Source organism: Chiroxiphia lanceolata, chromosome 3, assembly GCF_009829145.1.
Source record: "Chiroxiphia lanceolata isolate bChiLan1 chromosome 3, bChiLan1.pri, whole genome shotgun sequence".
Lineage (NCBI taxonomy): Eukaryota > Metazoa > Chordata > Aves > Passeriformes > Pipridae > Chiroxiphia > Chiroxiphia lanceolata.
In genome coordinates, this window is record NC_045639.1 from 28,579,939 (window position 1) to 28,592,713 (window position 12,775).

General features: G+C 37.0%; 1 protein-coding gene across 4 annotated transcripts in view; it reads right to left on the minus strand.

Moving 5' to 3' along the window:
* The window catches only part of BABAM2 (BRISC and BRCA1 A complex member 2), a 171,436-nt gene that overhangs the window by 38,026 nt on the left and 120,635 nt on the right, over positions 1–12,775 (minus strand). For all 4 annotated transcript variants that reach the window (XM_032684413.1, XM_032684414.1, XM_032684415.1 and 1 more), the window contains exons 8-10: positions 4,369–4,468; positions 2,347–2,417; positions 799–881 (exon numbers count right to left, since the gene is read on the minus strand). In XM_032684413.1, coding sequence (XP_032540304.1) covers positions 799–881; positions 2,347–2,417; positions 4,369–4,468 — 254 coding nt within the window. The remainder of the gene's footprint in view (positions 1–798; positions 882–2,346; positions 2,418–4,368; positions 4,469–12,775) is intronic.

Consider the following 12,775-nt stretch of genomic DNA (forward strand, 5'->3'; position numbering starts at 1 on the left):
CTGCTCAGACTGCAATGCAATTCTTTTAAACATAAATAAGAAGCATAACAAACAAACTAAAGAGTAACGAATTTCCCCAGACAAAAATACCTTTGATACCTGTGAATTTCACCTTAGCACAGGGAAAAATAGTAATTACTACTTAAAGTAACATGTAAAAGGTAACATGTAACAAAGCCACATTTACTAATCCACATGGACTAATTCCTATATATTCAATTAAGAATGTCCTTTTGAAAGCAACACAGTCCTTTCTTAAAACTTTCAAATGACAGCTAATCTAGCTACATTGTTAAGACAGTTTTGCCTACACAGTTTCAGTCTAGGAATATCTTTTGGATCCTAATGACGGTATAGTGTATTTCTCATGTAATTAAACAGAGTCTTTACAGTTAGTATCAATGCATTAACTCCTGACAACTACAGAAGATTTTAGGTATTTCTGGGTTGAGTATAATATTGGTTCTCATTATCGACACTTCTGAAAGGCCAAGTTACAACCATGAACTTGAACTTGCATCATATTACCAGAAAACCTCCCCAGGATGCTTTTGGTGTTTTGTAAAGCTGGCATCTCACTACTGATGTGGATCCTCTCCCCTCCTCCAATTCCCCCCATCTCCAAAAACAATTAGGATTTTGTGTTTTCTAAGTGTTATGGTCACATCAAAAATAGATTAAGCATTGGATAAAAACAGCTAAAACTTTTAAATTGTTTCCTGTAATTGTATTTTTTCCCTTTTGAACTTGTATCTTCAAGAGGATAGACAATTATGCCTGAGGCAAAGTGTTACTCACTGTGAACAAGGAAGCAAAAATCTTTCCACATCAGCAACAGAGTGAGCTTTGTGAAGCCTTCTGCATCATATTCCACCACACCGCTGTCAACAGAAAAACAACAAAAAATTAATATAATTTTTACCTTATAATACTGAATGATTAATAGGTAAATTTTGTATTACAGGGATTGTTATTTTTGTTTGCTTGCTCAGAAACTTCCAGTATTTGCTTCGTTTATTAACAGTTAAAATTGTCTAGCTAAATGTAAATTAAACTTGTAATAATCTTAATTATGCTGTATTATTGGAGTTTCTTACCCAAAGAAAGGCCATGTTCAGTTTACATAAACACACTTTAGAATGAAAGGAGATCAGCTAATGCATCTGCAGTTCTAAACTGGTAAAACTGCGGACACACAAATTCCCTGTATCTTACTCAGATTAAGGTAACTTATTAACTCTGCAGTAAGTGAGAGGGTAAAACTGAAAATATGCAGGCTGAGTAGAGTTTAAATTTGAAAATTGAAAAGAGCATATATAAAACAAAACATGAGAGCATACAAAAAATTCGATATAGAAGACTTGTTCAATAGATGGATTACAAGTTTCAATTATCAGTAGTTGGTATTCTCTAAAAAACTCAAGCAGTATCAGAACTCATGAACTACACTGTAGATATAATAAAATCATAGGTGCACCTGGCCATTTCTATACTGTAGTTTTCTCAGAAGAAAAGGAAATACCTTGTCTTGACAAAGATTGTGCTTTCATTGACTGTCTACTTGTATATCCAGTTCAAGTCACCATTATCTAATTATCATTGTATTAAATCTGGGTCCATGCTAGAAGCCACCTGTTTTCCTAAGCTCACTTGAGAGACACAAGATTTGAAGGGCTCCTGAATATCCATGTCATTTGGCATCACTCCTCGGAAGCAGAAACCACTCATCACAACTAGGTAAAGACTTGGACTTTCACTCTAGTCAGAATTTAGGTGGGAAACCAAACTGCTGACCCAGGGCAGCCCTGGCTAATTGATTTGTGAAGCTAATGTGTCATCATGCCTGGCCATGGCCACTGCTTGATCTGCAGGAATCTAACATGACCCAACAGCCTCTTCTCTTGAGAGACAAAATACTGCTTGGTGGTGGGAGCAGCTGGTCTCCGAGTCCTGTTTTTATGCCAAGCAGTGGTTTCTGTCTCCTTCAAGGCTTAGACCTGCTTCCCCATTCTCCCACCTCAGTCACTGCCTATTACTGTAAGACCTCTCAAGTCATTTATTCAGAAATGAACACATTTCTTCTGCACAAGAGCACAATCCTTACTGGCCTTTTCCCATCATCAGCTATTTTCTAGTAAAATCAGACGGGCAACTGGCACAGAAGTGAAATAATGCTGACCTTCATTACAGTACTGCTACAGAGAGAGACAACCTATATACATCATTCTGTGAAAAATGACTAGATTTCATTTCATCCAGTGGACAGCAGTCACACAACCACAAACCATGTGCAGAAAACTACTTTCCCCCATGCTACGGAAAACAACGCAGCGCAGGAAAACTTACGTTCCAAAGTGACTCAGGAAAGCTGCAATGTACTCTCTTCTCTTATGGTATCCCTGAATAACATACTGTACCTGAAAAAAGAAAGAAGAAAATAAATCCAGAGCTATAAAAAGATAAAAAAAGCTAAATCCCAGTTTGTCATATAGTTCTTGTAAAGGAAGATTTATGTTTGACATGGCAGTAGTTCTGAAACCTACATTTAGCTTGTGTGATTTCCTTAAAGAATCCTAAAATGCCTTTAAAACAAGCCCTGGATCTTGCACACAGAACATCTTGCACAGAAATCTCTTCACTCACGTTTGAGTGAAACTTAAGTTTTTCACAATAGATTGAAGCACTGTTTAACTGCACAAGATAAAGAGTGAAGGAAAGAAATGCTCAGCCTTGCCTTAACGAAGTTTGAGTAGAAAGCTGTGACAGACAAATCACAGCTACCTGAACTGACAGTAGGTTAAGTGTCGAAATAACATTCTGGTTATAAAAGAAAAGACAAAAATAAGTATCTTTCACAACTGGTCTTGGGTGTTTTGTGAAGACTGCACCTCCAACAAAATCTTCTGAACACTAAGCTCTGTTACTGGTTTCATGCTGACTCAGTGATCCACCTACTCAACTGTGAGCATCAACTTCTGAGGCATTCTGGGTTTTGAAAGGCTTCCATCCTGGCACAGACAAAATCCAACAATGCTAAATTTGGAAGACTTAAGGCAAAATTCTCCTCGCACCATCTATGTTTTCTTATTGATTTGAATGGCATTACTTAGGAGAACAGTGTGAACAGGGCTTGACCCATAACAGAAACAATGCCTGTGTTGTGAGGCTGCAAGAGCATCTGCTTTAGCACTGGTGCCTTGAAGTACTTATGGTGTGGTTCCATATGTGATACTCTACGTAAATTCTTTACTTTCCAGAACGAAAAGCTGTATTTTAGAAACCTTTTTTTCCCCTCACTGAAAGGAACAGGAAGAGTATTTTCTTGGCTATGGCAATACCAGAATTTCTTGGCTGGCAAATGCTTTCCTAAAATTACTGAAAAGGCCTTGATACATTCATTGCTGAGAGCTATCTTGTATACCTTAAAGTTGAATTCTATTTATACATTGAAATATATTCATTTTATAAAAAACTACAAATATTTTGAAGGCTCTGTGTAGGATCTGAAATGTTATTTTGGGCAAAGGAAAATGCACGATAAGTTTGCTCAAATGACTTTGTTTAAGAAAGGATAAAAACAGTCCTGTATGCTTGCAGATTTTAAAAACAGAGAGTAATTTTAACAGAAAACCACAACAAAAACAACTCTAAGGGTAGAGTCAATATAATTATGGAAACACATTTTGAAGAACTTTTTCTAAAAGATAAAATTATTTTCTTCATTTAGACAATTGAAAGTAAAAATAATAAACAAATGCGAAGTTTGCAATAGGTAAATTTTTAGATGTTGGCCCCTAAGCTTTCTTTTGAAAAGTACTCTTAAATAATGGAGAAACTTTTAAAATACTATAATTGTTCTTTTTTGTTTAAACAGTAAGCTAACAGGAACACAACCTTTTCAGCAACCCTAAATAGCTATTATATCCAAACAGACTGCTGATTCAGTTCATTTGGATGAAATGTATGAGAATAAAAATCATTGCAAGTATTCAAAACTTAGTGATGACTAGGTATGAGAACTCCCAAATGGAAAAATAAAACGCAAACTACACATTTGTATTTACTAACAAAATAGTAAGCTACAATGCAGCGTTATACATTACAATAACATTTTACCCTAAATCGGAACATGTCACAAGAAGAAAAAAACCGCTCCAGGATCTGACCCCAACGTCACTTGTTTACCTAAAAGAGTTGTTATATTCAATGTCCTGCTTAGGTGCTCAGTTCTTATCAAAAAGATATTCTCTGTGTAGTTCACCTTAAGTATGCCTTGCCTGGACTACCTGGCAGAAGAATAACAATTTCTATGGAAATGCAATACAGAGCATAATGAAAAGGAAAACTGAGTTGTCTTTACTAACTTACCTTGTTTGTTAGCAGCTGGCATACTTGGGGTACATAGTCAATAAGACAACCTCCACCAGGAAAGGCTGGGATGTGAAGGGCGGATGATCCTCCAAGCGCACTAGAAACAGAAGTTAATTTAACAGTACATTATACATATGGTCCCTGGGATCTGAAAATGATTTCTGCACAGTCCTCTTTCCCTATGCTTAAAGTCACTGGGCCATGAGGAAGTGTATTTTATGCTGTGGTGATAAGAAGAAATATTGAGTGATACCATCTACAAAAACAGGTTATAACATGACCCACTCTAAAAAAACCACTTAAATGAAGAGTATCACTTAATGCAAAGCATTATTTCAGGAAACAGTTTTTTCATTGTGAACAGTTCTGTTCCTTAGTCCTCATCAGTAAGATGTGGAATACTGTAGTTCAGGTATCTTGTTAGTTGTGTGAGACTTGAAGTCTTAATTATTCCAAAAGCCACCTTCAGTCAATACAGCTAAGTATAATCAAAATAATTTGGACTGAGGAGTTATAGATGGCCAGATGCAAACATTGATGATATCATCTACTCCAGTTTTGGACCTTCCAACACAACACAGATGTTAACCTACTAGATTAAGAGAGCAGTGGGTCAGAGAGTTTATGAGGTACATGATAATGTAAGGGGGGATGCTGAAAGAAATGGGTTTGTCCAGTCTTCAGAGAACACTGGGGAGGTGTGGCTGTTAAGGAGGGGAGTTTAAGGCATATTGTTATTGAAGGTGTATTGATGCCTTCAATTATGTAACAGAAAATTAAAGAGATTATGGAGCCAGTGGCTCCTCTGAAGTGGTGCTCAGTGGTCCACAAAGCTCAGCTGAATGACTGCCATGAGCACACGGATCTAAGCTGGCCCTGCTCTGAGGAGTGGCTTGGCCAGATAACCTCCAGATGCTCTCTCCAGTCTACATTGTTTCATAATTATATTCCCTGATTCTATGATTTTGTTCATCCCCAGAAGGAAATAATAAAACCAAGGATATTAACTCTGTCCATGCACAGACTGGAAATCTGAGTGGTAGGAATCCACAGAAATAAGATAACCTTAGAGATGTATTTAGTAGTACCCTAATCACTTGCCTTTATCACAGGATGGAATACTCAAGCACACCTGCTATTACCAAGGATAATTGCTTCTTTGGTGTGGAAAGATCTAACACTTATTTAAATCAGGCTGTATTTAACGAGATAAAGTCTGTGCTACTTTCTTTTAGTAGTACTGACCTAAATCTTTCTTATAGTCCCTTACCAATCAAAAAGGATATAAATTTGCATTACACACTGTGGATTACATCATTCACTAACCATCCAAAAACTCATTGGCCACCATTAAAAACTTCAAAAGCTAAGTAACTTTGTGGCCTTCTGTTTACATGGTGTTTCCATGATAAATTAAACTGGCTAGAAAGAAAGTTCTCTGCAAAAAAACCCACTCATATTCTCCAACTGGACCTGCCCTTGTATTTTCCTCAGTACTTGATAAGAAATCACTTTGGTACATATAAAGGTCTACAGTCATACATCCCTTTGAAGGAACAGAGTCTACATAAATCAAAAAAATCCCAAACTCATAATGAGGTATATGGAAATCTGCTACTCAGGCAAAACAATCTGGGTTTAGCAGACTGTTCACCACATGGAACAGTTCTGCAGGTCTGGATTTTGCATATGCAATGATGAAAAAAAAAGCTTTGAGTACACCACAGCTACATAAAAAAACAAACAAACTTTTCCAGTAGAAGTAAGACTTGAACAGGATTTTTTTTTAACTGAATTCAGTTTCCTTGCTGCTACCCTCTTACTAAAATTACTCAGACGGGAACATAATTTTGCAACTTGTGGATGTTTAAAAACAGTGGAGTGTGACTATTAAAAAGTTGGAACATTTCTGAAACAGTAATTTGCTCTTAGGAAACTGAAAATATATGGAGTCCATCAGTCTCTAATACTGGAGAATGTTTTGCTACTTGTCCCTCCTGGTATGTCAAAAGTGGCTTGTGAACCTTACTTTGAGACCCTGCCTTTCCTTTTATGAAACTCCTTAAATGGTTACATAAATCTCATAGCCTCCAATCTCATAGACAGAGCAACTGGTACTGTCCATTTTGCATCCTGTCTTGCCTCATTTGACACCAAGTCCAAGTTCGCTCTCAGTGCAGAGATACCACTGGAGATGCTCAGATGACTACAACAGGAATTTCAGGCTTCTCTCTGTCACAACAGCAGGCATGAAATTAAGAGTAATCTCTAACATATTACGCACGTAAAAAAAAGCTTCCACTCCTATATCATCAGCTTCCAATACATACATCTTCCAGACTGAATTATTATGACTTGTGACTAAGGGAAACATACATTTTACCTGTGTCCATCTCTTGAAAGGCACCAACCCATAAAAACTTGTGGACATTAATGGAAATTCAGCCTTTCTCAAATGAAAAACAGACTGCTACAAGGTGTGGTTTCTGAGAAAAAGGTCCCTCCATAGAAAGAAGGCTGGAATTTCTAGTATAATTATCCTCTGAAAACAGAATAAAGCTGTACAATATGTAATTTATATTCTATGGAAATTATTATGGGTAGGGAAAATTAAGAGTGGACAGGCATCTTTGTTCCCTCAATTGCATCAGAGAATCTGGTTATTAAATATTTTAATAAAATACTGCATTTGCACAGGACCTGTCCTCTGACCATCTCAAAACCTTCTATAAACATTTAGCAATTAAGGTTCATCTGTCTTATTAAACTGATATTTACCTTTTATTTTTAAACATATAAGGAAGCTATTGCTCAGACTTTGATTTTACTATGCTGTACTATGATGTCTCTGTCATGCCAGTACCTCCCAATCAAGAGACTGCACAAGAGGCTGTAATAATTCATTTGACTTATAATAAATCTGCAGCTGAAGAAAAAAGTGATTTACACAATATCAAAGAAGGACCTGTAAAAGGCAAGGGAATTGCAGCATGCAGTTCAGTATCTCATGCTACTTTTTGAGGTACCTCGCAGTCCAATCAAAAGAAAAAGTGGAGAACAAAGTGCCATAAGAAGCTTTTCATAGTCAAGGACATTCCATTTGTCAAGATATTTCACCAGCACAAGTAAAGATTGCTGCACATCAGACCTGCTTTCTAGATAGTTAGGCCTCTTGGAGCACAGACCTAACACCACTACGTTTGCAATTAAGCTTTCCTTCTTGGTATCACTGTTAAACTCCCCTCACAAAAACGCTCCACATTCCTTTTGTCAAGACAAAAAAAAAAAATTAAACAAAAACCATCAAGAGATATGATAAGGAAGTTATTTTGTTTTTAAATACAGACAATTAATATTGCCCCTCTACAGTCAGACTAGTTTCAATACAACCAACTGAATTGTGTTTGATTTTTACACAGTTTTTTCCAGTAACTTTTTAAAGGCTAAAGTTCTAAGAGTCTGAGAGTGGTTTTCTATAATTATGACAATTCAGAAAGCAACAGTCTTAGTGGATGTTATTTCATTAGGACTAGTACCAGATGAAGACTAATATATGGTAGATGTACCTGTCTATGAGATAAGGTTGTTCAAACACACTGGAACACAAAGACAAAGACTTGTTGGTCTCAGCATTTTATTGGCTTGCTCCAAACCTAGTCAGCCCTGCAAACCAACTTCATACGCTTCATAAGACAGAGCAGAGTCTCCTTTGCAGCAAGTTTCTGTCTTCCTGGGTTTCCAGAGTGGCAGACACAGTGTGGTTCTCATCCATGATCTGTGAACTAGCTGGATTTTGTGAGAGACTCACTACTGAATTCAACAAGTGCAGCAGTCAGCCTGCATTAATAGAAGTTTTGTTCTGCAACACGCTGAAATACAAGTGCAGAGAGCGTAGTTGGAGTATGTTTACATTTCTGCTGTTGACTGGTGCATTCCAAGTGACTCGCTCTGTCTGTCTCTCAATGGATCTATTTATTCAGGCCCACATGCAAAATTGCAAAATTCTTTCCCATTTCTCGATAGCTTATAATTACACTAAAATGTCTCTCAAGAAATGAACCTTTAAAAAAAAGGCATAGCATTAATTCACAGGTTTACAGAAGTGACTGCTTTTGTTCTTGAGTATTTATGTGTAAACCAGTTATTTCCTCTTCCTGAAAACCATCCCTTCATTAGGGAAAAGGGGTGTTTCCAAGTCTCAAGCTCAGATGACAGGGTGCTTTAGCAAGGCAGACTTACAGGTATGTAGAGAGATGCTCTTACTTCCATCTCTACCTCCTTCCCTACAACTCTCCCCATACTAACTTGGGCCTGTCTAATTCCCCTAAACTCCTTTCATTCACACCACCTCTTCCCTGCAGTTCATTTTGCTTCCCCCTTTCCCTGAGCAGAAAAAAATGCAGGTTTCTCTGGATTGCTGGGAAACTTTTGAGCTGAGTCTGAAAAATGAGTATTACTTCAGACTATCCACATCACAGTTTATAAAGTTATGTGCTAACACAGGTTAAGCATCTGTGCACACGTAATACAGATTATGTTTTGCGCCTCACCCCCCTCCACTTTACCTGTTCCCTTTTCTCACCTCCAAAAATTGTGTACGTTTGTCTGTGAAACAAGTATCACAAAGAAAAGAACATTTACAGAAAAGTTTCATGCTGTTAAAAGGAGGTACCTTACCTAATAGTAGTCATTTTTTTTCTCCAAGGAAGGAAGAGTAAAAAATGTGTATTTGGGCAAGGAGGTCCAACACTGAGCACAGCGTGAACACAGCATTACAGAGCTTTATACCAAAAGAAAGTGGTGCATAATATTGATTGTACTCAACAATCAATTTCTAATCCAATAAATTCTTTCTGCACAACACACATAAAATAGGGAAATGACAATGTCAATGATCATGAATGATACAGTTGAAGATTCGCCTAGCTTTGAAAATGCAAACAAATAAAAATCTTGCCTCTGCATGGAAAGACCTTTTATACCAACTTAAAGTAACTAAGAGCTTTTCTCTTATGTGGCCAATGTTAAAACATGTTCAAATTTATGTACTATTGATGGAAAGTAGACTTCAGAGACTATAGTTCTTTCTTTAACCAAGATATACCCTTTTTAAACTCTCTGTAATACCTGGCGTATTTGAAACTAAAGCACACTGCAGACCTACATAAGCATTTTGAAGGGTTTATTACTCATGATGGCTATAGGCAAAAGTAGCCTCAAGCATGTGGAAAGAAATTCCCTCCTTTTTGCTCTTTTTTTCTATTTTGAGAGGCATGTTAAGGACTTTGATCTCTTTTCCTGTTCTCTTTCTCCCTTGTTGCTGAAGTTAAATACTTGATTTTTTTTCTTTTGCAGTTTCATCATTTTAGTACATTACACCATTTGGCACAGGAGACACAAGGAACCACATCAAATAAAAGCACATGACCACAAAAGCTGCCTTACCAACCATGATCCCAGATTTGCTGTCAGTTTACCATTTTTCAAACTTGCTCGACTGTAACCAAATCCCTCCTATCACACAGACAACGCAGTGCTTGGCAGAAGCCTTGGGATACTGCTTCGATCAGCAATAAAAAGCTTAACAGTAAAATAAGAGAACATTACTCTTGTACTGAAAAATCAGTCAGTCTAGGTTTGTGACAGTATTTTCTTCCCTTTCTCATAGTACTCCATTTAAACCAAATGTAATTAACATATTGCTTGTCCACTCAAATCTATCACAAAGGAAAGTGTGTCCATAAAAAGTTTCCATTTTTATTTTAAAGAAACAATTTTTACTAAGAATTAGTCGTACTTCAACACTGGTAAAAAAGAAGTGTATGTTTTCAGCTAAGAGATACAATCTGAGTATCTACATCGTTGAATGTACAGGAAAAAAAAATACAGTCACAAATAGACCTAGAGGGAAAACTATGCCAAATCTACCTTTTTGAGAAAGAATCCCGGTCAAACTTACACTTAGCATCTGGCCATTAGAGCTGAAAGGATAACACCATCTTTTTTTCCTCGACTTACTAGAGGTTCAGAGTAAATACCTCTGAGCTCCTCCTGACTAGTGACTGGAAAAAATATGAAATAATCACTCTAAAGAGCAAATAGTAAAACCAGAAGATATTTTAGTTTCACAGATGTGCAGAAAACTGCAAGTCAGACTTACTGGGCTTTACTGCAGCATGTTATTGCAACCAGTCTGCTTCTCTGCTTGCCCACCTATAATGTCCAGATGCTTATACTGAAGTACAATGAAGTTTAATAACATTCACTGAATAGTATAAAAGCTGTGGGATGAAGTAATCTGTAAGTGCTAATAAATACTTTGTTCGGGTTATTCCAACTTCTGCATTCTGCTGTGGGTAAAATTATAAGAAAGAAGCAGTTGTCTGTAATGTATTACCTATTTTAGGTGAAGTGGTTATACGAAGGAAATATTTACATTAACTATACAGATTCTAGGTTCCAGCAGACTTTAATCCATCAGATAGCTAAAATGATTCAATATTGAAAGACGTGGGGGGATAGGAGCTCTGTCCCTAGGATTCTACTCCTCCTTGAAGAAAAATAACAAGAAGCATGAGATTAATAGATCGTTAGCCGTATAATTAAATTAGAATATGTTTCTTTTCATCCCTTCCCTGACACTACTCAGAGCTGGAGGAAAAAAGAACAGATACTCTTGCAGTATAGTTTTTCTTACTGCTACTTGATAGCATAAAAGCCTGAATATTTCCTCTGTACTGGATAAATCAGAACTGAGGAGATTTTTCCCTCGTCTTCACATGCAGAAAGGTTCTGCATAAAGGAGACTGACAGATTTCTACTGACATGTTGAGTGGGTGAAAACCTGGGCTGCCAGAGCTGGAAAAGAGAACTCTCCACTATCCTCAGATCTTGCATTCTCTGAAGAAACAAAACCATGAGAGGATAACATTTATTACCCAGCTGATGGGACATGGATGTTACACAGTGGTACCACAAGGTATGAGCTCTCTGCCTTCAACAGTTATCACGTTGCTTTATCCTCTGGGTGAGGGGGCCCACTTTTATAAACTGATCTGGAGCTTACAGCAGATGGCCTGGGCAGGCAGGCAGCCCAGCACACTGACTGCCCTCTGGACCTCCATCATACCTCAAGATACAAACTTGAGGAAAAGTCCAAGCTAGTGCAAAACAAATTATCAGTGACGCTTCAATGTGTACAGCAGCTTAAAATACAGGTTAACCTAACTGGTGTCAACAGTATCATTCCACAAAAATTTTGGTCACTTATTCATTCTGACAACATAAAATGAAAGTGAAAAGTATATAAGTAATATATTTCAAACTGATTCAAAGTATTAATACAGAATTATTTTTCATAATACACTACAAACGGGTTCAAAATGAGAATATGAAAAGTTCCACAGGCTATAAAAGGAGTGTGATTCTCTCTTAAAGGCTTAAAAATTCTGACAAATCTTGCTTTTGTGTTGCAACTTAACAAACTGATGCCCAACTTAGTTTTCCTGCAAAAACCACCAATAGCAAGGTATATTGCAAATGTACTATACTCAAGTCATTGAGGCAAATGAGATCCATAACAAATGACAGAAGAACCGAATTTAGACACACTTCTTATGATATCAGAAAAGTAGCTTGGTGTGTCCCCCCTGTCAAAGGTACTGCTTACTAATAATAATTCTAACTACTGACAATATTTAAGGGAAACAGATAATAAGAAGACCTGAGTCAGTTGCTAGATGCCTCACAGTTTAAACAGAAGGGCATGGTTCCTGTCCTAAAGAACTTTCATAGAACAGTATTTCACACTACAATGCAGAGAGAGGAATTGAATGAGAGGGTAGGAAGAGCATGCATTGCAGCAAGGAGAATTAAACCTTGAACACTTACAATGGAGAAGTATATACTTCCAAAGCATTTTGCTTGTTTCTTAAAGGACTCTTGGCAGCAAATTAAGATTTTTATAGAGACTTCAATGCAATAAGGAAATAACAGTGAATAACCCCCCCGAACAACCAGGAAAAGTTGTAGGAAAGAAACCCAGACAAACAGAGCAGCAGCAAATATCACTGAACAGAAAAAGCAGATAAGATAAGCACCAGGGGCAGATAAGTAATAAAGAGAGCAGTGTGCAGTCCTGTTTTGTTTTTATTTCCAGAGAAGTTCAAAAACCTGTAAGTGAAGACTAAAGAAATTAATTAAGATGCCAAGAGAAGACCATGTAGCCTTACCTACTTCAATTTTCTTCTGTATGGATCTCAGGAAGAAAAGAATATGAAGAGGTTGGAGAATTGTCAAAACTAAGGCAAAACAAGATTTTGGCTAGAGAAAAAGTAAATTGTAACTGAATTGCAAACTTTTCTATCTTGCACTAATTTAAGATGCCAATATAAATGGAGGAATT